The sequence below is a fragment of the Salmo trutta genome, chromosome 13, assembly GCF_901001165.1.
Source record: "Salmo trutta chromosome 13, fSalTru1.1, whole genome shotgun sequence".
In the NCBI taxonomy this organism is placed as follows: Eukaryota; Metazoa; Chordata; class Actinopteri; order Salmoniformes; family Salmonidae; genus Salmo; species Salmo trutta.
This window is the reverse complement of record NC_042969.1, coordinates 28,467,402-28,494,814: the sequence shown is the minus strand read 5'-3', so window position 1 is coordinate 28,494,814 and position 27,413 is coordinate 28,467,402. Positions and strand designations below refer to the sequence as shown.

General features: G+C 41.2%; 1 protein-coding gene across 6 annotated transcripts in view; it reads right to left on the bottom strand.

Moving 5' to 3' along the window:
* Positions 1–15,304, bottom strand: part of gria1a (glutamate receptor, ionotropic, AMPA 1a) — a 160,802-nt gene extending 145,498 nt beyond the window's left edge. For 2 of the 6 annotated variants that reach the window (XM_029771751.1, XM_029771756.1), the window contains exons 1-2: positions 14,898–15,303; positions 14,494–14,628 (exon numbers count right to left, since the gene is read on the bottom strand). In XM_029771751.1, coding sequence (XP_029627611.1) covers positions 14,494–14,628; positions 14,898–14,979 — 217 coding nt within the window. In that variant the 5' untranslated portion in view covers positions 14,980–15,303. Of the gene's footprint in view, positions 1–14,493; positions 14,629–14,897 lie in introns of all 6 variants that reach the window. The other 4 variants (XM_029771750.1, XM_029771753.1, XM_029771754.1 and 1 more) reach the window with 3 other exon arrangements.
* Between the last annotated feature and the right edge of the window lie 12,109 nt (positions 15,305–27,413).

The following is a 27,413-nucleotide window of genomic DNA, read 5'->3' as shown; positions in this document are numbered from 1 at the left end:
CAGTACTGTAGTAGTAATTCCTGTTGGTCCTCTAGACCAGGCTACAGTACTGTAGTAGTAATTCCTGTTGGTCCTCTAGACCAGGCTACAGTACTGTAGTAGTAATTCCTGTTGGTCCTCTAGACCAGGCAACAGTACTGTAGTAGTAATTCCTGTTGGTCCTCTAGACCAGGCTACAGTACTGTAGTAGTAATTCCTGTTGGTCCCCTAGACCAGGCTACAGTACTGTAGTAGTAATTCCTGTTGGTCCTCCAGACCAGGCTACAGTACTGTAGTAGTAATTCCTGTTGGTCCCCTAGACCAGGCTACAGTACTGTAGTAGTAATTCCTGTTGGTCCTCTAGACCAGGCTATAGTACTGTAGTAGTAATTCCTGTTGGTCCTCTAGACCAGGCTACAGTACTGTAGTAGTAATTCCTGTTGGTCCTCCAGACCAGGCTACAATACTGTAGTAGTAATTCCTGTTGGTCCTCTAGACCAGGCTACAGTACTGTAGTAGTAATTCCTGTTGGTCCTCTAGACCAGGCTACAGTACTGTAGTAGTAATTCCTGTTGGTCCTCCAGACCAGGCTATAGTACTGTAGTAGTAATTCCTGTTGGTCCTCTAGACCAGGCTATAGTACTGTAGTAGTAATTCCTGTTGGTCCTCTAGACCAGGCTATAGTACTGTAGTAGTAATTCCTGTTGGTCCTCCAGACCAGGCTACAATACTGTAGTAGTAATTCCTGTTGGTCCTCTAGACCAGGCTACAGTACTGTAGTAGTAATTCCTGTTGGTCCTCTAGACCAGGCTACAGTACTGTAGTAGTAATTCCTGTTGGTCCTCCAGACCAGGCTATAGTACTGTAGTAGTAATTCCTGTTGGTCCTCTAGACCAGGCTATAGTACTGTAGTAGTAATTCCTGTTGGTCCTCTAGACCAGGCTATAGTACTGTAGTAGTAATTCCTGTTGGTCCTCCAGACCAGGCTATATTACTGTAGTAGTAATTCCTGTTGGTCCTCTAGACCAGGCTACAGTACTGTAGTAGTAATTCCTGTTGGTCCTCTAGACCAGGCTATAGTACTGTAGTAGTAATTCCTGTTGGTCCTCTAGACCAGGCTACAGTACTGTAGTAGTAATTCCTGTTGGTCCTCCAGACCAGGCTACAGTACTGTAGTAGTAATTCCTGTTGGTCCTCTAGACCAGGCTACAGTACTGTAGTAGTAATTCCTGTTGGTCCTCTAGACCAGGCTACAGTACTGTAGTAGTAATTCCTGTTGGTCCTCTAGACCAGGCTACAGTACTGTAGTAGTAATTCCTGTTGGTCCTCCAGACCAGGCTATATTACTGTAGTAGTAATTCCTGTTGGTCCTCTAGACCAGGCTACAGTACTGTAGTAGTAATTCCTGTTGGTCCTCTAGACCAGGCTATAGTACTGTAGTAGTAATTCCTGTTGGTCCTCTAGACCAGGCTATATTACTGTAGTAGTAATTCCTGTTGGTCCTCTAGACCAGGCTACAGTACTGTAGTAGTAATTCCTGTTGGTCCTCTAGACCAGGCTACAGTACTGTAGTAGTAATTCCTGTTGGTCCTCTAGACCAGGCTACAGTACTGTAGTAGTAATTCCTGTTGGTCCTCTAGACCAGGCTACAGTACTGTAGTAGTAATTCCTGTTGGTCCTCTAGACCAGGCTATATTACTGTAGTAGTAATTCCTGTTGGTCCTCTAGACCAGGCTACAGTACTGTAGTAGTAATTCCTGTTGGTCCTCTAGACCAGGCTACAGTACTGTAGTAGTAATTCCTGTTGGTCCTCTAGACCAGGCTACAGTACTGTAGTAGTAATTCCTGTTGGTCCTCTAGACCAGGCTACAGTACTGTAGTAGTAATTCCTGTTGGTCCTCCAGACCAGGCTATAGTACTGTAGTAGTAATTCCTGTTGGTCCTCTAGACCAGGCTACAGTACTGTACTTTTCTATCCTCTTATTGATGTGGATGTCTTTGTGTGATCAGACCTGGCTTAGGGCTCTCACACACACACACACACGCACACACACACACACACACACACACACACACACACACACACACACACACACACACACACACACACACACACACACACACACACACACACACACTTCCATTAAAGGCCCTCAGAAGAGAAATACTGCAGCAGAAGATTATAGTGACAACATTAATCTGCTTAGCTATGGATCCAATTAGGGATAATAGTGATGCTAGAACTGGTGATGCTAGAACTGGTTGGTTTGGTCAGTCATAGAAATAACAGAATAGATCACTGTAGTAATCATATTACTAATACTATTTATTTTTGTATCTTTTGTGGTCACTTAAGAAGGATACCCGAAAAACATACAGAGGCTTATTTTGTATTTAAAAAAATGTACGAAGGAATTGTTATTTTACCATCTATAATTTAGGCCAAACTACTTCCTCTTCCCCTACTGTATTTATTTATTTTATTTATTATTTTGCTCCTTTGCACCATATTATTTATATTTTAACTTTGAACTTTCTTCAAATTATAAATCTACCATTCCAGTGTTTTACTTGCTATACTTTATTTACTTTGCCACCATGGCCTTTTTTTTTTGTCTATACCTCCCTTATCTCACATCATTTGCTCACATTGTATATAGTCATATTTTTGTCTACTGTATCATTGATTGTATGTTGTTTTACTCCATGTGTAACTCTGTGGTTTTGTATGTTGTCGAACTGCTTTGCTTTATCTTGGCCAGGTTGCAATTGTAAATGAGAACTTGTTCTCAACTTGCCTACCTGGTTAAATAAAGGTGAAATAAAAAATAAATAAAAATAAATTTTATTCATATAGTTTAATTGTGAATGTTGGTTTTGTTGTACATAGCTAACAATTCTTAATACAAATATTTAATTTTATTATAAAATTGAATTTTGTTTGTTTAAATAGGCAGCCCTCCATATGGATACGATATCTCTTCACCAGGTAACCAACGTTAAAGCAACACCTCACCAACATATTTACTTAGCACCACACTGGAGTTATAACTTAATGCCTGCAGGAGATTTGACACAAAATCAGGTATTTATGCCTCCGCTCCGTCCCTGTTCTAAAGCCAGTCAATAGCAGATTATGGTGATGTCAACGCTAACCAAGGGGAAGACTGACTAGTACTCTCTGTTTAGCTCAAGGTATCCATTCCACTGCAGTTATGTTTAAACATGGAAACATGTAGAGAGACAGTCAAGCTAGATCTTTTTATGAACACATAGGCTACACACACAAACACATGGAAACATACACCCACAAATAACACAAAGATGAACAAACGTACACACACACACACACACACACACAGACACACACACACACACACACACACACACAAACACACACAGGGCGTGCACATACAAACACTGCCGATGACTCAACAGGAGAAAGACATTATTGTTCCATCAACGTCAACCATTTTCCTTCTACACCATCTACCCTGTTCTGTCTGTTCTCTCACCTATACCAGTCCGCCCAACCCCCAACCGTTACATCCCCAACCGTTACATCCCCAACCGTTACATCCCCAACCGTTACATCCCCAACCGTTACATCCCCAAACGTTACATCCCCAACCGTTACATCCCCTACCGTTATATCCCCAACCGTTACATCCCCAACCGTTACATCCCCAAACGTTACATCCCCTACCGTTACATCCCCAACCGTTACATCCCCAGCGTTACATCCCCAAACGTTACATCCCCAACCGTTACATCCCCTACCGTTACATCCCCTACCGTTACATCCCCAGCATTACATCCCCAACCGTTACATCCCCTACCGTTACATCCCCAACCGTTACACCCCCTACCGTTACATTCCCAACCGTTACATCCCCTACCGTTACATCCCCAACCGTTACATCCCCAACCGTTACACCCCCTACTGTTACATTCCCAACCGTTACATCCCCTACCGTTACATCCCCTACCGTTACATCCCCAACCGTTACATCCCCAGCGTTACATCCCCAACCGTTACATCCCCTACCGTTACATCCCCTACCGTTACATCCCCAACCGTTACATCCCCAACCGTTACATCCCCAATCGTTACACCCCCTACCGTTACATTCCCAACCGTTACATCCCCTACCGTTACATCCCCTACCGTTACATCCCCAACCGTTACATCCCCTACCGTTACATCCCCAACCGTTACATCCCCAACCGTTACATCCCCAACCGTTACACCCCCTACCGTTACATTCCCAACCGTTACATCCCCTACCGTTACATCCCCTACCGTTACATCCCCAACCGTTACATCCCCTACCGTTACATCCCCTACCGTTACATCCCCTACCGTTACATCCCCAACCGTTACATCCCCAACCGTTACATCCCTTACTGCCCTACTCTGTTTAAACCGAACAGTTGTTGGGGGAAGGGGGGGGTGAAACGTGAGGTTAGTGGGAGGCACGGGGAGGGCTGGAGGAAGTGGGTGGTCATATAGTCTACGTCCCAAATGGCACCCTATTCCCAATATAAACCCTATGAGTCCTGGTCAAAAGTAGTGCACTAAATAGGGAATAGGGTGTCATTTGGAGTGCAAGGCATGCAGGCCTCAGCCACACTGATGAGTACCTCCCTCATCCGGAGGAGCTCCATTCATCCACAGACACAAGGAGCCATTCAGCCTCCTACTGCCTCTGACCGTCATAGTCCGCAACTTCCCAGGCTTATTCACGCAAACACATACAAACAGATGCACAAATGCACGCACAGACACATGCACGCAAGCACACACACACATACACACCCGGATGCACAAATGCACACACGCACACACCCGGACACACACGCACACACACACAGACACGGATTAACTTTCATTCATACACACACTAAGCAGATCATCATGAAGTCCAGATTCCAAAATGTAATGTAATGTTAACCTTTTCCACATCCTCTTGAAGCACATTCTGAAACAAAGAGAGAAATGGTGTCCCTGTCTTCTCTGTCGTACGTACATCACGTCTTCCATCTGTTGTGCCTGTTATTTACATAGTCATTTAGCAGACACTCGACTTACAGGAGCAATTAGGGTTAAGTGCTTAAGGGTGAGTCAACAGATTTTTCACCAAGCCAGCTCGGAGATTGGAACCACCGACCTTTCAGTCACTGGCTCAACGCTCTAACCGATAGGCTACCTGATGCGTGTCACATGGAAGCCGTGGCTGTCTCAGCTGACAGGATCTGATCTGTCCCTTCGTGTTAGGGACGGAGAGGAGCGGGATCACTGTTCACTCACCACAATCTGGCAATGTGTTGTCATCACAGCGGCTGCCAATACCCAGCTCAGCTCAAGGGTTGTTCAGCACAAGAAATGGTTTAGAAATACAAGTGGCCTTGTCTCAGACCTGCAGTAGTGTTTTTTTAGGGGGTAGATCAGATAGATAGTGGCTTCTATCAATGGAATTGTCTGCATCATATCCAATCCCCCGTATATATTTTTTATATATTTTCCTTCTTTATTATTTCCCCTAACCTTTCCAATCCCTCACCTAATTTGAGTAAACTAAAATGTTTTGCTAAGAGTATTATTATATTATTGATTGCTTGACTATACCTTTTCAAATCACCCAGCAGTGCTATTTGCAGAGTTAGTTCCAGGTAAATGTTGTCGCCATTCCTGAACCTGCGAGCAAAAACAAGCTACGTATGGGCAGTACCAAAACAAGTGATCTAAAGATGTTGTCTCTTTGCAGCAAAATCTACAAAGCTGGGATGGTTGTATCCCCCATATACAGTGCCTTTTAAAAGTATTCAGACCCCTTGACTTTTTCCACATTTTGTTACGTTACAGCCTTATTCTAAAATGCCTCATCAATCTACACACAACACCCCATAATGACGAAGCAAAAATGTATAAAAAATATCAAACTGAAATATCACATTTACATAAGTATTCAGATCTTTTACTCAGTACTTTGTTGAAGCATCTTTGGCAGTGATTACAGCATCAAGACTTCTTGGGTATGACGCTACAAGCTTGTATTTGTATTTGGGCAGTTTCTCCCATTCTTCTCTGTAGATCCTGTCAAGCTTTGTTAGATTGGATGGGAAGAGTTGCTGCACAGCTATTTTCAGGTCTCTCCAGAGATGTTTGATCCGGTTCAAGTCCGGGCTCTGGCTGCGTCACTCAAGGACATTCGGAGACTTGTCCCGAAGCCGCTCCTGTGTTGTCTTGGCTGTGTGCTTAGGGTCATTGTCCTGTTGAAAGGTGAACCTTCACCCCGAGTCTGAGGTCCTGAGCGCTCTGGAGCAGGTTTTCATCAAGGATCTCTCTGTACTTTGCTCCGTTTATCTTTGCCCCCGATCCTGACTACTCTCCCAATCCCTGCCGCTGAAAAACATTCCCACAGCATAATGCTGCCACCACCATGCTTCACCGTAGGGATAGTGCCAGGTTTCCTCCAGACGTGAGATTTGGCATTCAGGCCAAAGAGTTCAATCTTGGTTTCCACAGACCAGAGAATCTTATTTCTCATGGTCTGAGAGTCCTTATGTGCGTTTTGGCAAACTCCAAGCGGGTTGTCATGTGCCTTTTACAGAGGAGTGGCTTCTGTCTGGAAACTCTACCATAAAGGCCTGACTGGTGGAGTGCTGCAGAGATGGTTGTCCTTTTGGAAGGTTCTCTCATCTCCACAGAGGAACTCTAGAGTGCTGTCAGAGTGACCATCGAGTTCTTGGTCAACTCACTGACCAAGGCCCTTCTCCCCCGATTGCTAAGCCCGGCCGAGTCTGGTGATTCCAAACTTCTTCCATTTAAGAATGATGGAGGTCACTGTGTTTTTGGGGACCTTCAATGCTGCAGAATCTTTTTGGTACCCTTCCGCAGATCTGTGCCTCGACACAATCCTGTCTCTGAGCTTTACGGATAATTCCTTCAACCTCATGGCTTGGTTTTTGCTCTGACATGCACTGTCAAGTGTGGGACCTTATATAGACAGGTGTGTGCCTTTCCAAATCATGTCCAATCAATTTCATTTATGACAGGTGGACTCCAAACAAGTTGTAGAAACATCTCAAGGATGATAAATGGAAAAAGGATGCACCTGAGCAAAGGTTCTGAATACTTACGTAAATAAGGTATTTCTGTTTTTTGCAAAAAATTCAAAAAACCTGTTTCCGCTTTGTCATTATGGGGTATTGTGTGTAGATTGCTGAAGATTTTTATTTATTTAACCTCTCTTGGGTAGGGGGCAGTATTTTCACGGCCGGATGAAAAACGTACCCAAATTAAACGGCCTACTACTCGGGCCCAGGAACTAGAATATGCATAGTATTAGTCGATTTGGATAGAAAACACTCTGAAGTTTCTAAAACTGTTTGAATGATGTCTGTGAGTATAACAGAACTCATATGGCAGGCAAAAACCTGAGAAAAAATACAACCAGGAAGTGGAGGATCTGAGGCTGTAGTTTTTTCAAGTGATTGCCTATCTAACACACAGTGACTTAGGGTTCATTTTGCACTTCCTAAGGCTTCCACTAGATGTCAACAGTCTTTAGAAAGTTATTTGAGGCGTCTATGGTGAACAGAGAGCCAACAAAGGAAGTTGGAAGTTGTTGACTCAGGAAAGCACATGAGTTCATTGGCGCGCATTCACGTGAGGGGTAGCTGTGTTCCAAAATGTTTTTCAAGACATTGGAATCATCCGGTTGGAATATTATTGAAGTTCTAAGTTAAAAAGGCCCTAAAGATTGATGCTATACAACGTTTGACATGTTTGAACGAACGTAAATAGAACTTTTTTAGACTTTTCGTCGTGACATTTTGGCCGCGCTTCCTACACTTGGAGTAGCTTACTGAACGGGCAAACAACAAGGAGCTATTTGGACATAAATTATGGACTTTATCGAACAAAACAACATTTATTGTGGACCTGGGAATCCTGGAAGTGCCTTCTGATGAAGATCATCAAAGGTAAGTGAATATTTCTAATGCTATTTATGATTTTAGATGACTCCAAAATGGCGGGTATCTGTATTGCTTGATGTCTTTTTCTGAGCGCAGTACTCAGATTATTGCAAAGTGTGCTTTCCCCGTGAAGCTTTTTTGAAATCTGTCACAGCATAAAGGAGATGTTCATCTATAATTCTTTGAATAACAGTTTAATATTTTATCAACGTTTATGATGAGTATTTTTGTAAATTGTAGTGCTGATTCACTGGCAGTATTGGAGGCAAAATATTTTCTGAACATCACGCGCCAATGTAAAAGGCTGTTTTTGGATATAAATATCAACTTGATGGAACAAAAAATGCATGTATTGTGTAACATGATGTCCTAGGAGTGTCATCTGATGAAGATCGTCAAAGGTTAGTGCATAATTTTAGCTGGTTTTCTGGTTTTTGTGACGCCTGTCCTTGCTAGGAAAATGGCTGTGTGGTTTTTCTTGTGTTAGAACTGTCCTAACATAATCTAACTTTATGCTTTCGCCATAAAGCCTTTTTGAAATCGGACAATGTGGTTACATTAAGGAGACGTGTATCTTTAAAATGGTGTAAAATAGTTGTAGCGTCCCACCTCCCCAAGAGAGGTTAATCCATTTTAGAATAAGGCTGTAACATAAGAAACTGAAAAAGTCAAGGGGTCTGAATACTTTTCGAAGGCACTGTATATAACATTCTATTGGTTGAAAGAAATTGATATAATAATTGAAGCTGAAAAACTACGTTTTGAATCCGACATCGTTTTGTGTATCAGTTCATAAACCATATGCCATGGAATCGGTACATCGAAAATCTCTTCCCAACTATTTTGCCACCTGTACGGCACAGCTGTCAATGTTTGGTCCTTAATAAATGAAACTGGTACACTTTTTTATTCATCACAATTTTCTTTAACCAATTTTGGTCTTTAATGCGGGGCCGACAGACAAGTTCCTTACCTTCTCCCCTTTCCACTTGCCTCCTCCATTTTTGCTGTAATGCTGAAATTAGTTGGCTATAATTTTGAATAAAGGAGATATTTCCATATTGTAACATGTGAGCTGGGAGTCGGGAAGCAAGTTCAGGGAGTGAATCATTTAATAAATAAATGAAAACATAACGCAAACCAAGAAACACGAACAACGCACAGACATGAAACTGAAACAATGATGCCTGGGAAAGGAACCAAAGGGAATGACATATATAGGGAAGGTAATCAGGGAAGTGATGGAGTCCAGGTGAGTCTAATGATGCGTAGGTGTGCGTAGCGATGGTGACAGGTGTGCGTAATAATCAGCAGGCCTGATGACCTAGAGGCCGGAGAGGGAGCACACGTGACACATACAGTGGGGAGAACAAGTATTTGATACACTGCCAATTGTGCAGGTTTTCCTACTTACAAAGCATGTAGAGGTCTGTCATTTTTATCATAGGTACACTTCAACTGTGAGAGACGGAATCTAAAACAAAAATCCAGAAAATCACATTGTATGATTTTTAAGTAATTCATTTGCATTTTATTGCATGACATAAGTATTTGATACATCAGAAAAGCAGAACTTAATATTTGGTACAGAAGCCTTTGTTTGCAATTACAGAGATCATACGTTTCCTGTAGTTCTTGACCAGGTTTGCACACACTGCAGCAGGGATTTTGGCCCACTCCTCCATACAGACTTTCTCCAGATCCTTCAGGTTTCGGGGCTGTCGCTGGGCAATACGGACTTTCAGCTCCCTCCAAAGACTTTCTATTGGGTTCAGGTCTGGAGACTGGCTAGGCCACTCCAGGACCTTGAGATGCTTCTTACGGAGCCACTCCTTAGTTGCCCTGGCTGTGTGATTCAGGTCGTTGTCATGTTGGAAGACCCAGCCACGACCCATCTTCAATGCTCTTACTGAGGGAAGGAGGTTGTTGGCCAAGATCTCGCGATACATGGCCCCATCCATCCTCCCCTCAATACGGTGCAGTCGTCCTGTCCCCTTTGCAGAAAAGCATCCCCAAAGAATGATGTTTCCACCTCCATGCTTTACGGTTGGGATGGTGTTCTTGGGGTTGTACTCATCCTTCTTCTTCCTCCAAACACGGCGAGTGGAGTTTAGACCAAAAAGCTCTATTTTTGTCTCATCAGACCACATGACCTTCTCCCATTCCTCCTCTGGATCATCCAGATGGTCATTGGCAAACTTCAGACGAGCCTGGACATGCGCTGGCTTGAGCAGGGGGACCTTGCGTGCGCTGCAGGATTTTAATCCATGACGGCGTAGTGTGTTACTAATGGTTTTCTTTGAGACTGTGGTCCCAGCTCTCTTCAGGTCATTGACCAGGTCCTGCCGTGTAGTTCTGGGCTGATCCCTCACCTTCCTCATGATCATTGATGCCCCACGAGGTGAGATCTTGCATGGAGCCCCAGACCGAGGGTGATTGACCGTCATCTTGAACTTCTTCCATTTTCTAATAATTGCGCCAACAGTTGTTGCCTTCTCACCAAGCTGCTTGCCTATTATCCTGTAGCCCATCCCAGCCTTTTGCAGGTCTACAATTTTATCCCTGATGTCCTTACACAGCTCTCTGGTCTTGGCCATTGTGGAGAGGTTGGAGTCTCGGCAGTGTTCTCCCCACTGTATATTTACGTTAGCTGCATGTGTTACATAACCACCAGTCCTATTTATGATATAATTGACAAAGATTATACAATTTTTTTACAAAAAAATATTTTTACATTAATATATTTGAGTTGAACAATAATATTTGTTGTAATATTCTGTCTTTTCTGGTGGATTAAACTGAAATAGTAACCAGCTTTCTTTGGCTTGTTTTAAAAATAGCAATATTTTGGAGATGATTTGATTTTCAAATAACCAAAAGTGAGAGGCTGTAATCTGAATAAAGAGAAAAAGGCCATTCTTGAGAACCCGTTTGGATTTAAGAATAGTTTTTGTATGACTGAAGCCTTTATTGAGAGGTCTAATGCTTTAATATTGAATAATGTCTGCCCTCTGAATTCATATTCATTAGCCCATTTAATTTTGTCTGGCTTGCCATTCCAAATAAAATTGAATATATTTTGTTCATATAATTTAAAAAACAAGCGTGGTGTAGGTGTAGGCAGGGCCATAAGAAAATAGGATATGGCTAAAGAGTTAAATCAGGGGGATTTTTACACAAATAGACAGGTATTTCCTTTTCCACGGTAGCAAGATGTTATCTATTTTTGCTAACTTAAATGTATTGTAGTGAGATAAACTGCATGCTTTCCTGATGAGTCGTAGTGGGAGGACCACACAACATGTGTGACTCCAAGTTTATTTTGATATTATGGTTATGATATGAATATTTGCACATAAAAGCGTTTCTACCAACATTTCTCACATAATTCATTTTAACGACACAAAAAGATCCCACCTTGTCTAGCGTATTTTGCTTTGTCTACATTTAGAACGTTTCCATCAGGCCTGTCATGACATTTTTTATCCAACATGTACTTTACTTGCATAAAATGGAAACCTGGTTTGTGACACAGATCTGATGGGTTGAAATGTGACATACAAAAAAAACCTTGGGGCATAAATGACAGAGAGCATCAATATTTCACATTTCTGTCTGTAGTTTGAATAGGAATTCCTCATGAAAGTTCCTTTTGTGTTAGCCTAGGGAAAATATACTCCCCTAATCTCCAGCTGTGTCAGCTATGATGTAGGCTACATTAAAGGTCAGTGAGCCGTTATGACAGGTGTAATTGACATTCCTACATAACATTGTTGTGTAATGGTTACAATGACTGTTCTGATAAACATGCTGATTCTTCTCCCTCATGCCGGACATGTTTAACTATTCTTGTTGGGACCAGAAGTGGGATGGGAGACCAGATGTTGCTGGAAGTGGTGTTGGAGGGCCAGTAGGGGGCACCCTTTCCTCTGCTCTAAAAAAATATCCCAATGCCCCAGGGCAGGGATTGGGGACATTGCCCTGTGTAGGGTGCTGTGACGTTTGGATTGGACATTAAACGGGTGTCCTGACTCTCTGTGATCACTAAAGATCCCAATGTGTTCTGGCTAAATTCCCAATCTGGCCCTCATACCATCACGGTCACCTAATCATCCTCAGCTTACTATTGGCTCTTTCCTCCCCCTCCTCTCCCCTGTAACTATTCCCCAGGTCATTGCTGTAAATGAGAATGTGTTCTCAGTGAACTTACCTGGTAAAATAAGGGTTAAAAAAAAAAAAAAAAACATTTAAATTACACTCCTATTGCATTAGATATCATGTTTGCAGTCCTATTGAATTAGATATCATGTGTTACAGTCCTATTGCATTAGATATTATGTGTTACAGTCCTATTGCATTAGATATCATGTTTACAGTCCTATTGCATTAGATATCATGTGTTACAGTCCTATTGCATTAGATATCATGTTTGCAGTCCTATTGAATTAGATATCATGTGTTACAGTCCTATTGAATTAGATATCATGTGTTACCGTCCTATTGCATTAGATATCATGTGTTACAGTCCTATTGCATTAGATATCATCTGACTTAAAATACATCCACGGTTTCCTTTTTTTCTGATTTCCTTTTCGTTTAGTTTTTTTCAAAACAGAACTGCGTCTCTTCAGAGCCGAGGCAGAGATCAGAGGAAAAGCATGACAAGTATGTGAAACAGAATAAAAACTGCCTTTAAATTCAAGTCTTGTCTCAGAGTAGGAAAAAAAACACAGAACAACACAGTTATCAATGTCTGAAGACTCTGCCAGTGAAATTGAATGTCGCACTTCAAGCAGTCCTGAGGAGACTAGTGTGGAAAAAGAGAGTTGTCAGGGAGGAGAATGTATTGTGTATGGTTCATCTGAAGCCAGCACCCAGCTGCATCGGCCTGATGCATATTATTTATATTTTAACTTTGAACTTTCTTCAAACTACAAATCTACCATTCCAGTGTTTTACTTGCTATACTTTATTTACTTTGCCACCATGGCATTTTTTGCCTTTACCTCCCTTATCTCACATCATTTGCTCACATTGTATATAGTCTTATTTTTTTCTACTGCATCATTGATTGTATGTTGTTTTACTCCATGTGTAACTCTGTGTTTTTGTATGTTGTCGAACTGCTTTGCTTTATCTTGGCCAGGTCGCAATTGTAAATGAGAACTTGTTCTCAACTTGCCTACCTGGTTAAATAAAGGTGAAATAAATAAATAAAATAAAAATGCACAGTGTCCAACATGGAGCACCTGGGACATGGCCTACCTTTAGATGTACCAACTTAAATACATAAAAACTCAAGGGCACCTTGGTGTTTAAAATCCCAAAAGTGAATGTTGGAACACACAAAAATACACATACATAACTCCAGAAATTAAGTTATTTTTCATTTTATTATGTTTTTTTCTTGCTTTTCAGCAGACGGGGGAATGATTGGGCTACCATATCACCTTGGTCTTTAAAACATGTTACAAAGCCGCTTCGGTGTCTGTATCTGCTAAGGGAAGGTGATTGTGACAGTGCTGCTAAAACGATTAAACATTTGATTTGGGCATCATCAGAGCAGACAGGCTGTGCGATGACAATTCGGTGGTTGATGTACTTACACGAGAGTAAGTTAGCTGCTTTGACCGGTGACCAGCATTGATCCACAGTGCTTTACAATAAACTATAAATCCTCTTTCCTACGTGCCTGAGTGTCACCTTACACGCTCGCCCCCATGTAAGTGAGCTCATCCATGAAGATAATGATGTCCAAGGGTGAACAAATTGAAGGTCTACTATGTAATATTTCTCCTACCGTGTTCCGGTAATTAGAACCCTATTAGACGTGTTCCTGAAACGCACAGAGCCCACCTTCTGAAGTTGAGTGAGTCACGGCGGTTGGAGCCATTTGAGTGGTATGGTGTTGTAGGCTAGGTTACTGTAATGAGAAAGATAACCTGAGTAGCTGGTGCCAGCTGAAGCTGAATGAATACAAATCCATCTGTAATTAGGAACAGGGCTTTGTGGGAACAGGCTTCTCCTGAATGTCGGTGGGAAAGGGGAGTTGCTTGATCAGCTTCAATATTTGTTATATAAAGTATATAACCACTTTGTTCCATCTGGTTATATTGTCTGTAACCTACATGGTAGATTTGTCAGAAAAATGTGCTCATTGCACTGAGGTCTCTCTCTTGCTCACACACACACTGCCTCTTATAAGATAGAGAGCCACACACTCCCACACACACAGCTTCTTATGAGAGAGAACGATGCAGATGGATGCAAAAAAGCACACATTCTCGGACCATCTTTACAGTGACAGAATAACCAGCTGTAATTGTATATATGATAACTACATCTATCAATGCCAGATACCTCCACGTAGCACAGACGAATCATTCCTGGACAAGCGTTGGCCAGTGGTTTCATTGAGCGGGAGGACAACAGATTGATCGTATGAATAAATAACCCATGAGGTGAACTAAGAAATAACTGGGAGGGATGGGTGGAATGGGGAGGACAGAGACCCTGGGGGAAAAGACTTACAAGCATATGTCATGGAGAAGCTGTTGCCCATCTTGACCATATCCACCTGCGGCACCAGTTTGGGGATATCCTGGTGGTGCGAGAGCGCGAACCGAAACACATCATATTCGTGAGATTCGGTTGGGAATAGTCCCCCTGTGAAAGATACATATTCAACGGTTATTTATAAAACACCTATCTGCAAACAAAACGCAAACATTGAAAAGATCAATATTTCCGGACTCTATTATCAGAAAAATATGTTGAATTCAACTTTATAGCCTCAGAAAAGGCATATTCACTAACTTGCCATTGTCCATACAAATCGGCCTATGCCAAGAAACCAAATGTGTAACCTCAACAAATAAATACAAAAATACAATAATTGTGCCAGGCTTCATTTTACGCGTGGGTTTTGCACCTACCTATATTGATGTTACTTGGAAAACTTGAACCCAAGCACATCCCCAGAAAACTGGTGTACAGGAGGGTGAAGCTTCGCTGCATATTTCCTTTTGCATTGGCGAAGAAAAAAAGAGGCAAAATCCAAGCATAGGTCTTTTCTTGGTGTGTTAGTGTATACCTCCTCTTCCCCACTCCTTTCTACCCAGTTACAGATGCTCTTACAACAACATAGATCCAATGTCGAGAGGGAACGTGCAACTGCAGTCACTATCTTCTGTCTCTTCTCCTCCCGCTCTTTCTCTCGCACGCTGCTGACGCCTGCGTGTCCTCGGCTGCAATGATACGGAACCGTGGCTTCAGCTCGAGCCCCTACCTACCGAATGCACCCAGCATCCTCTTAGGAGACGCGCACGAGGGGGGTCTCGTGGCTCTGTTTTTATTTTGTTTTATACACTTGGAATTGGATTCAAACAGTCATAACTGCTATGGTTCCTTTGTTCATCTAGTGTTTTATTAGTGTATAACGTTTTCTTACATCTGAATTTGGCATCATTCTACATTCTAATATACTGAAATGCATCTATGGGGGAATGTTAAGCAGTGGTCTAAGACACTGCATCTCAGTGCTAGAGGCGTCACTACAGACCCTGGTCCGATTCCAGGCGCACAATTGGTCCAGCATCGTCCAGGTTAGGATTTGGCCCGCGTAGGCAGTCATTGTAAATAAGAATGTGTTGTTAACTGACTTGCCTAGTTAAATAAAGGTTAAATAAAAAATAAATAAATAACCTTTGCGTAATTGCACTGTTTATGCATTGGCACATACCTCTAAAAGCCAATTTATGCTTGAACCGAAAATGTGGTTGTAGGCGCCAAATGGATGGTGTGACGTACTTGTGGAGCCTCTGTGGGCATGCAGAGGCCAAATTGAGCTCTGTTCTGCATCACTGTGCACCTCTCAAATGTTGTAACATTGTGGAGGGCTACATACAGCTCCGCATTGACATGATTGGTTGACTGGTGGGTGATGGCGGGAGGTCCTGTATAAACACAAGCTCACTTCCTTCTAAACGAATCATGTTCTGTACTAGGTGTTATGTCATGTTTCATGTGGAGACCAGGAAGAGTAGCAGATGCTTCTGCAGCGGCTAATGGGGATCCTAATAAATACCAAAACTTCCTTCACAACAGCTCTGCATTGCTCCATGAAGCGCAAAAAAAATGTTTGCTCTCTCTTCTGTGGAGGCCACATCCCATTTAATGCTGTATGGACAATACAGACGTCGATTGACCATGCAGTGCCTTTAACATACCTACAGCAAAATGGTACGCAGCATAATCTGGATATGTATGAAACAAAACTTCAACATTTACCATTTCTTTTAAGCCATCTACACATACAATTTGATGCATAAATTCAATAAATCGCACTGCAACTGCCTCTGCAATGCAATGCTGCAAGGCAAATGCAGCGTTCCATTGGACATGAATGTACTTCAGATATACCGAAACCCAGCGACGCTGTTGGTGTGATCCAGGCGATATATGCCTCGTTTTCTATCCTGCTGGTTTGTATACAAAGAGCCTACCTTGGTTTTATTGCATGGCTTGTGGGTGAGGTCTTCTCATGGCCAAAACATTCATGGTTGTAACCACTTTAAGGTTCAGCATGGATAATTACTATGGGGGAACACAAGCACACACACAAGTATGACTGTTTGGTACCTGATAAGGGGTTTGTAATCTGTAAGGTTACCAAAGCTGCTTTTACAGTCAAGTCCTTCCAATTACTTCCTATTGGACACTGGTCACATCCCAAATGGCACTCTATTCCCTGCATTGTGCGCAACTTTTCACCAGGGGCCATGGTCAAATGTAGTGCACTATGTAGGGAATAGGGTGTCATTTCGGACGTATCCTATATGTATGTACACTCTCCTATGCCTCCGGATCAGTGCTTCATCTCTATGGATCAACTGCAAGGTTAAACAGCAGCCCTGGTTTCCATGTAGGGATTGATTGCACTCGACATTATGGATGTGATGCCCCTGTGCTTGTTTATCAAATGAAGCAGTAAATCCTTCCTTTGACACAATTAGGATTAGGGATAAGCTCGTTTATCAGACCCAGCCAAAGCACTTTCTCGTCAGCTAATGGTAAAATTGCTTTCTCCCAGTTATTGTCTCCAGAAACCCAAGTAGGGTATTAACATATTTTCTCAGACAATAACATTTGGAAAGATTAGGAGGCTTTAAGCTGAAGTAATTTCTTCTTGTTTCCAATTTAACAGAAATGTTACTGATAAAACCGTGGCAAAGTACTTCCAGTCAGAGACACTTCAGTCACAGAGACAATGGAGGAGTGGAGAGGAATACATGGTGATGGTGTTGAGACTGTTTTTATTGAAATGTTTTATTGTCTTACGAAGTACAATATCAGCTACAAACTTTCAAGACAGAAACATGCTGTTTTCTTCTTCTCCTAGGGAGTTTTTCCTAGCCACTGTTTTCCTGCCTCTGCTTTTCTTGGTCATTGGGATTTTAGGCTATTATTATTGGTTAGGCTGTCTTGTACTCATTCACTTGCTACTACAGACAAAAAAGAAGCTAAACAAACGGGAGATAACAGTTAGCTAGCTGAAGAAAACAGAAATGGAGAGCATCCAGGTTCAGAGAGTACCTGCTCCTGGTGAAGGCATCTATTTGGTTGGCAGCCATGTCGGACGGTAGGGACAGGAGTGATGATGGTGAGGGTGGTCACAACTGTTGACAACTGCTGATGTAAAAAGGGCTTAATCATTTTTTACATTTGATTGATCACATTAGCCAAACGTTTTGAAAAAGATACCAGTGCGTGATCAACGGACACGGGGCTCCCTCAAACCCTCAAAATATGAGAAACCTGCTACACACCGACATAGCACCATATATGACCATGAGTCTTTAGCATATCTAAACCATTGTAGTGAAAATCTCACCATGTAGCAAATAAAGCAAACAGGAAGTGGTAGGGGGAGTATCAATGTAACATAACCTGCATTATTGTGAGCTGTATAGAACACCATGTGTTCTCTCTCTGTTCTGCCTTCTGTGTTCCATGTTCTCTTGCGTTCTTTCAAAGTGAAATTACTTCTTTGTAACCTCTGATTTGAAAGTCATGACAAAATAAAGCAAAAAAATAAACTGATTGGCTAGACCGAACTGAAGAGCTGATGCATATTGTTCTAAGCTCAATGTATGAAAAGTAAATCAATACTATTCACCATACACGTGGTAATAGAATGTTTTGAGCCCTCCATTTACTCACCCTATAGAACTCTATATGAACCCTGTGAATGGCATATAGCCATGTGTCAGGTGGTGTTGCTAAATAGGTCATCAATAGATTCAAGGTTGTAGGCTAGTCTAAGGCTGTCTCAAATGGCACCCTATAGTGCATTACTTTTCACCAGGGCCCTATGTAGTGGTAGTGCACTATATAAGGAATGGGATGCCATTTGGGATACATCCTAAGGATAGAAGAATATGTCAGAGCCATGCTTGTAATTTAGCTTGGGCATCGCTGCAGTCAGTCAGCCAGCCAGCCGCCCGCCCGTCCGCCCGCCCGCCTGCCCGCCAACTGTCCGTCAGTCCGTCCGTCCGTCTGTCTGTCATAGTGCCAGAGGGAGTGTGTTTTTCAGGAGGTGACAGGAAGCCTAACAGCTTTACAGATGAAAATCAGAAGAATAAAGTAAGGCTGTCATACCTCAGTTTCTCCAGGGAGCGCAGGAGGGACTGGTAACATGGAGAGAGAGAGAGAAAATAATAAGAGAGAGAGAATGAGAGAGAGAGAGAGAGAGAAGGCGGAGGGGTGGAGAGAGGGAGAGAGAGAGAATAATGAGAGCGAGTAAAAAGAGAGAGAGAGAAAGAGAGAGAGAGAGAGAGAGAGAGAGAGAGAGAGAGAGAGAGAGAGAGAGAGAGAGAGAAGGTGGAGGGAGAAAGACAGAGAAGGGGGGAGAAAGAGAAAGAAAGAGAGCGATTGAATGATGAGAGAGAGAAAGAGAGAGGGGGAGGAAGAGAGCGTAAGAGAGAGGATGAGAGTGGATGGGCGAAGGGAGAGAGAAGAAAGGAGTGAAATAATGAAAAAAGAAAGAGTAAGAAGGAGAGAGAAGAAAATAAAGGATAAATCGTGATTGGATATAGAGATCTGGAAAGAAGGATAGAGAGGAGAGAGCGAGATAGAAATGTGATTTGATTTACTGTAGAGACCAAGTAGGAAAAAAACTGACAGTAGGACAATTAACACAAACTCTGTTGTTGCACTTCCCTCTGTGTTTCCTTCAAAGGTACACTACGCAGATATCGCTCCGCTATTTCCTGGTTGCTAAAATTCTAGTAGTTCACCTAATTTCAGTTTCTGTGACAAAACAAGCAGTCATTGTGTAGAGAATCATTGTACCATCTAAAACGCTGTGAAATATATTTTCCATAACCCAAAAATATAGTATTTTCAACTGTTCGAAGCTGGTGTACAAAACCGAAAGTAAAAGATGCAAAAACAAAACTTAATAACGGGAAGCATAGAAAGACAGCACATAAAACAGATCTAACACTTCTTAGACTTGCTTCCAATGTCACGCCCTGACCTGAGAGAGACGGTTTGTTTCTCTATGTGGTTATTTCAGGGTGTGGGGTGGGCATTCTATGGTGTCTATTTCTTTGTGTTGAGCCGAGTATGGTTCCTAATCAGAGGCAGCTGTCTATCGTTGTCTCTGATTAGGAATCATACTTAGGCAGCCTTTCCCCCCCCACCTGTAGTTGTGGGATCTTATTTTTGTACTGCTTGTTATAGCCAGCAAGACGTGACGGTCATTTGTTTATGATTTTGTTTAAAGTGTTCTGGTTTATAATTAAGATGAACACTCACCACGCTGCACCTTGGTCTACTCCTTTGGATGGTCGTTACATTCAATGAGAATAAAATATCTATAACTTGCATTTTTATGTGAATTTGGTCAGGTCGCCCAAAAAGTTACATATTGCTGCTTTAAAACGGATGGAGGTGGATGTTTCCAATATACAAGGTAGGCCAAGGCCTCAACATGTACAAAACACAACACACTGCTGAAATGATCGCGTCATAACCAAAGTGGTTCCTGTCTCTTTAAAAAAGCTTCAACCTGGCTGTTTGGTTTGATTGGTTCTGGACAGATTACCCTTAATGTCACAAGCAGTAAGCAACAATGGAGTGTGATGGTTTTGGCTTGTTACTCGCTTTGTCTGCAGGCAGGTGCTCTTGATTACACCACTTGTTGACTGACAGCCAGATGGGGAGGAAGAGGAGGCAGACGGGTAGGGGAGAGAAGTGAAGTGCATTACTGGGTCTAGTCTGACTGGACTTGGATGGATGCCTGGGAGCGAGAGATCAATATGGAACCTGGAGGTATGCCATGCCTGAATCCAACTCCCCGTCTTAATTGGGACAAGTTATTGACGGTAAACTTAATTAACCACCTTGGCAATCGATTGGCCATGTCTTTTTCCCAAACTGCACCCCATTCCCTTCACAGTGCATTAAGCTACTTTTGACCAGAGCGTTACTGGCCCTGGAAAAAATAAAATGTGCACAATTTAGGGAATATAGTACCATTTGGGACACAGCCCAAGATTGTTTTGATCCTGCCCAGTGAGGAAGGAATGGAAGGATGTGTGTTGGATAGATAGATAGAGAACCAGAATGATGTGTGCTGAATAGATATGAAACCAGAAGGATGTGTGTTGGATACAGAACCAGAAGGATGTGTGTTAGACAGATATTTACAGAACCAGAAGGATGTGTGTTAGATAGATAGAGAACCAGAAGGATGTGTGTTGGATATATAGAGAACACAAAATATGGGTGTTATATAGAAATGTATAGAAACAGAAGGATATGTGTTGGATATATGGAGAACCAGAAGGATGTGTGTTAGACAGATAGAGAACCAGAAGGATGTGTGTTGGATATATGGAGAACCAGAAGGATGTGTGTTAGACAGATAGAGAACCAGAAGGATGTGTGTTTTATAGACATATAGAGATCCAGAAGGATGTGTGTTGGATATATGGAGAACCAGAAGAATGTTTGTTGGATAGATAGAAAGAGAACCAGAAGGATGTGTGTTGTGTATATAGAACCAAAAGGACGTGTGTTAGATAGATAGAGAACCAGAAGGATGTGTGTTAGATATAGAACCAGAAGGATTGGTGTTAGATATATAGAGAAACAGAAGGATGTGTGTTGGATAGATAAATAGAGAACCAGAAGGATTGGTGTTAGATAGATAGATAGAGAACCAGAAGGATGTGTGTTGGATAGATAGATAGAGAACCAGAAGGATGTGTGTTGGATAGATAGATAGAGAACCAGAAGGATTGGTGTTAGATAGATAGATAGAAAACCAGAAGGATGTGTGTTGGATAGATAAATAGAGAACCAGAAGGATTGGTGTTAGATAGATAGATAGAGAACCAGAAGGATGTGTGTTGGATAGATAAATAGAGAACCAGAAGGATTGGTGTTGGATAGATAGATAGAGAACCAGAAGGATGTGTGTTGGATAGATAGATAGAGAACCAGAAGGATGTGTGTTGGATAGATAGATAGAGAACCAGAAGGATTGGTGTTGGATAGATAGATAGAGAACCAGAAGGATTGGTGTTGGATAGATAGATAGAGAACCAGAAGGATGTGTGTTGGATAGATAGATAGAGAACCAGAAGGATGTGTGTTGGATAGATAAATAGAGAACCAGAAGGATTGGTGTTAGATAGATAGAGAACCAGAAGGATGTGTGTTGGATAGATAAATAGAGAACCAAAAGGACGTGTGTTAGATATATATAGAAACAGAATGATGTGTGTTAGATATAGAACAAGAAGGATGTGTGTTGTATGTAGAACCAGACAGATGTGTGGTGTGTATATATATATATATATAGAGACCCCAAAGTATGTGTGTTAGATAGGAATGTATAGATCCAGAAGGATATGTGTTGGATATTTTGAGAACCAGAAGGATGTGTGTTAGATAGATAGAGAATCAGAAGGATGTGTGTTGGATAGATAGATAGATGGAGAACCAGAAGGATGTGTGTTGGATGGATAGATCGATAGATAGAGAAACAGAAGGATGTGTGTTGGATAGCTAGATAGAGACCCAGAAGGATGTGTGTTAGATATATAGAGAAACAGAAGGATGTCTGTTAGATAGATAGAGAACCAGAAGGATGTGTGTTGGATCGGAATGTATAGATCCAGAAGGATATGTGTTGGATAGATAGATGGAGAACCAGAAGGATGTGTGCTGGATATAGAACCAGAAGGATGTGTCTTGGATATACGGAGAACCCAAAGTATGTGTGTTAGATAGGAATGTATAGATCCAGAAGGATGTGTGTTGGATATATAGAGAACTAGAAGGATGTGTGTTAATTAGGTAGATAGATGGAGAATCAGAAGGATGTGTGTTAGATAGATGGAGAACCAGAATGATGTGTGTTGGATAGATAACCAGAAGGATGTGTGTTGGATATAGAACCAGAAGGATGTGTGTTGGATATAGAACCAGAAGGATGTGTGTTGGATATAGAACCAGAAGGATGTGTGTTGGATATAGAACCAGAAGGATGTGTGTTGGATATAGAACCAGAAGGATGTGTGTTGGATATAGAACCAGAAGGAAGTGTGTTGGATATAGAACCAGAAGGAAGTGTGTTGGATATAGAACCAGAAGGATGTGTGTTGGATAGATAACCAGAAGGATGTGTGTTGGATATAGAACCAGAATGATGTGTGTTGGATATAGAACTAGAATGATGTGTGTTGGATATAGAACCAGAAGGATGTGTGTTGGATATAGAACCAGAAGGATGTGTGTTGGATATAGAACCAGAAGGATGTGTGTTGGATATAGAACCAGAAGGATGTGTGTTGGATATAGAACCAGAAGGATGTGTGTTGGATATAGAACCAGAAGGATGTGTGTTGGACATATAGAGAACCCAAAGTATGTGTGTAAAATAGTTATTTATAGAACCAGAAGGATATGTGTTGGATATATAGAGAACCAGAAGGATGTGTGTTAGATAGACATATAGAGAACCAGAAGGATGTGTGTAGGATATATGGAGAACCAAAAGGATGTGTGTGAGATAGATAGAGAACCAAAAGGATGAGTTTTGGATAGATAGATAGAGAACAAGAAGGATGTGGGTTGGATATAGAACCAGAAGGATTAGTGTTGGATATATGGAGAAACAGAAGGATGTGTGTTGGATATATGGAGAAACAGAAGGATGTGTCTTAGACATATAGAGAACCAGAAGGATGTCTGATAGATAGATATAGAGAACCAGAAGGATGTGTGTTAGATATAGAACCAGAAGGATGTGTGTTGGATAGATAGAACCTGAAGGATGTGTGTTAGATAGATATTTATAGAACCAGAAGGATATGTGGATACATAGAGAACCAGAAGGATGTGTGTTAGATAGATAGAGAACCAGAAGGATGTGTGTTAGATATAGAACAAGAAGGATGTGTGTTAGATATGGAACAAGAATGATGTGTGCTATATAGATAGATATAGAAAAAGAAGGATGTGTGTTGGATATTTGGAGAACCAGAAGGATGTGTGTTAGATATATAGTGAACCAGAAGGATGTCTGATAGATATAGAACCAGAATGACTTTTGCTAGATAGATAGATATAGAACCAGAAGGACTTGTGTTGAATCGATAGATAGAGAACCAGAAGGATGTGTGTTGGATATAGAACCAGACGGATGTGTGTTAGATATAGAACCAGAATTAATTTTGCTAGATAGATAGATATAGAACAAGAAGGACGTGTGTTGAATGGATAGATAGAGAACGACAAGGATGTGTGTTAGATATAGAACCAGAAGTATTTTTGCTAGATAGATAGATATCGAACCAGAAGGATGTGTGTTGGATATATAGATAGAGAACCAGAAGGATGTGTGTTGGATATAGAACCAGACGGATGTGTGTTAGATATATAGAGAACCAGAAGGATGTGTGTTGGATATTTGGAGAACCAGAAGGATGTGTGTTAGATATATAGAGAACCAGAAGGATGTCTGATAGATTGATATAGAGAACCAGAAGGATGTGTGTTGGATAGATAGAGAACCAGAAGGATGTGTGTTAGATATAGAACCAGAATGAATTTTGCTAGATAGATAGATATAGAACAAGAAGGATATGTGTTAGATATAGAACCAGAAGTATTTTTGCTAGATAGATAGATAGAGAACCAGAAGGATGTGTGTTGGATAGATAGAAAGAGAACCAGAAGGATTTGTGTTGGATAGATGGAGAACCAGAAGGATGTGTGTTGGATAGATAGAAAGAGAACTAGAAGGATGTGTGTTGGATAGATAGAAAGAGAACCAGAAGGATGTGTGTTGAATGGATAGACAGAGAACCAGAAGGATGTGTGTTGGATAGATAGATATAGAACAAGAAGGATGTGTGTTGTATATAGAACCAGACAGATGTGTGGTGTATATATATATATATATATATAGAGACCCCAAAGTATGTGTGTTAGATAGGAATGTATAGATCCAGAAGGATATGTGTTGGATGTTTTGAGAACTAGAAGGATGTGTGTTAGATAGATAGAGAATCAGAAGGATGTGTGTTGGATAGATAGATAGATGGAGAACCAGATGGATGTGTGTTGGATGGATAGATCGATAGATAGAGAACCAGAAGGATGTGTGTTGGATAGATAGATGGAGAACCAGATGGATGTGTGTTAGATATAGAACCAGAAGGATTGGTGTTAGATATATAGAGAAACAGAAGGATGTCTGTTAGATAGATAGAGAAACAGAAGGATGTGTGTTGGATCGGAATGTATAGATCCAGAAGGATATGTGTTGGATAGATAGATGGAGAACCATAAGGATGTGTGCTGGATATAGAACCAGAAGGATGTGTCTTGGATATACGGAGATCCCAAAGTATGTGTGTTAGATAGGAATGTATAGATCCAGAAGGATATGTGTTGGATATATAGAGAACTAGAAGGATGTGTGTTAATTAGGTAGATAGATGGAGAATCAGAAGGATGTGTGTTAGATAGCTAGATAGATGGAGAACCAGAATGATGTGTGTTGGATATAGAACCAGAAGGATGTGTGTTGGATAGATAACCAGAATGATGTGTGTTGGATATAGAACCAGAAGGATGTGTGTTGGATATTTTTTTACATTTTTTTTACATTTTAGTCATTTAGCAGACGCTCTTATCCAGAGCAACTTACAGTTATCCAGAGCGACATACATTTTTTTTTTTTTTTTGTCCTGTGCTGGCCCCCCGTGGGAATCGAACCCACAACCCTGGTGTTGCAAACACCATGCTCTACCAACTAAGCTAAAGGGAAGGCTAAGATATATATATAGAGAAACAGAAAGATATGTGTTAGATAGATAGATAGAACCAGAAGGATGGTGGTTGGATATAGAACCAGAAGGATGGTGGTTGGATATAGAACCAGAAGGATGTGTGTTAGATATATAGAAAACCAGAGGTGTGAGTGTTAGATAGATATTTAGAGAACCAGAAGGATATGTGTTGGATATAAGGAGAGCCAGAAGGATGTGTGTTAGATATATAGAGATTCAGAAGGATTTGTGTTAGATAGAGAACAAGAAGGACGTGTGTTAGTAATGAAACAAGAATGATGTGTGCTATATAGATAGATAAAGAACCAGAAGGGATGTGTGTTGGATAGATAGATACAGAACCAGTAGGATGTGTGTTGGATCGATAGATAGAGAACCAGAAGGACGTGTGTTGGATGGATAGATAGAGAACCAGAAGGATGTGTGTTGGATAGATAGATAGAGAACCAGAAGGATGTGTGTTGGATAGATAGATGGAGAACCAGAAGGACGTGTTTTAGATATAGAACCAGAAGGATGTGTGTTGGACATATAGAGAACCAGAAGGATGTGTGTTAGATAGACATATAGAGAACCAGAAGGATGTGTGTAGGATATATGGAGAACCAAAAGGATGTGTGTGAGATAGATAGAGAACCAAAAGGATGAGTTTTGGATAGATAGAGAACCAGAAGGATGTGTGTTAGATATAGAACAAGAAGGATGTGTGTTAGATAGATAGATAGAGAACCAGAAGGATGTGTGTTGGATGGATAGATAGATAGATGGAGAACCAGATGGATGTGTTTTAGATATAGAACCAGAAGGATGTGTGTTGGACATATAGAGAACCAGAAGGATGTGTGTTAGATAGATAGAGAACCAGAAGGATGTGTGTTAGATAGATAGAGAACCAGAAGGATGTGTGTTAGATATAGAACCAGAAGGATGTGTGTTAGATATAGAACAAGAAGGATGTGTGTTAGATATGGAACAAGAATGATGTGTGCTATATAGATAGATATAGAAAAAGAAGGATGTGTGATAGATAGATAGAGAACCAGAAGGATGTGTGTTAGATATTTGGAGAACCAGAAGAATGTGTGTTAGATATGTAGAGAACCAGAAGGATGTGTGCTAGATATAGAACCAGAAGTATTTTTGCTAGATAGATAGATATCGAACCAGAAGGATGTGTGTTGGATATAGAACCAGACGGATGTGTGTTAGATATATAGAGAACCAGAAGGATGTCTGATAGATTGATATAGAGAATCAGAAGGATGTGTGTTGGATAGATAGAGAACCAGAAGGATGTGTGTTAGATATAGAACCAGAATGAATTTTGCTAGATAGATAGATATAGAACAAGAAGGATATGTGTTAGATATAGAACCAGAAGTATTTTTGCTAGATAGATAGATAGATATCGAACCAGAAGGATGTGTGTTGGATATATAGATAGAGAACCAGAAGGATGTGTGTTGGATAGATAGAAAGAGAACCAGAAGGATTTGTGTTGGATAGATGGAGAACCAGAAGGATGTGTGTTGGATAGATAGAAAGAGAACTAGAAGGATGTGTGTTGGATAGATAGAAAGAGAACCAGAAGGATGTGTGTTGAATGGATAGACAGAGAACCAGAAGGATGTGTGTTGGATAGATAGATATAGAACAAGAAGGATGTGTGTTGTATGTAGAACCAGACAGATGTGTGGTGTATATATATATAGAGACCCCAAAGTATGTGTGTTAGATAGGAATGTATAGATCCAGAAGGATATGTGTTGGATATTTTGAGAACTAGAAGGATGTGTGTTAGATAGATAGAGAATCAGAAGGATGTGTGTTGGATAGATAGATAGATGGAGAACCAGAAGGATGTGTGTTGGATGGATAGATCGATAGATAGAGAACCAGAAGGATGTGTGTTGGATAGATAGATGGAGAACCAGAAGGATGTGTGTTAGATATAGAACCAGAAGGATTGGTGTTAGATATATAGAGAAACAGAAGGATGTCTGTTAGATAGATAGAGAAACAGAAGGATGTCTGTTAGATAGATAGAGAACCAGAAGGATGTGTGTTGGATCGGAATGT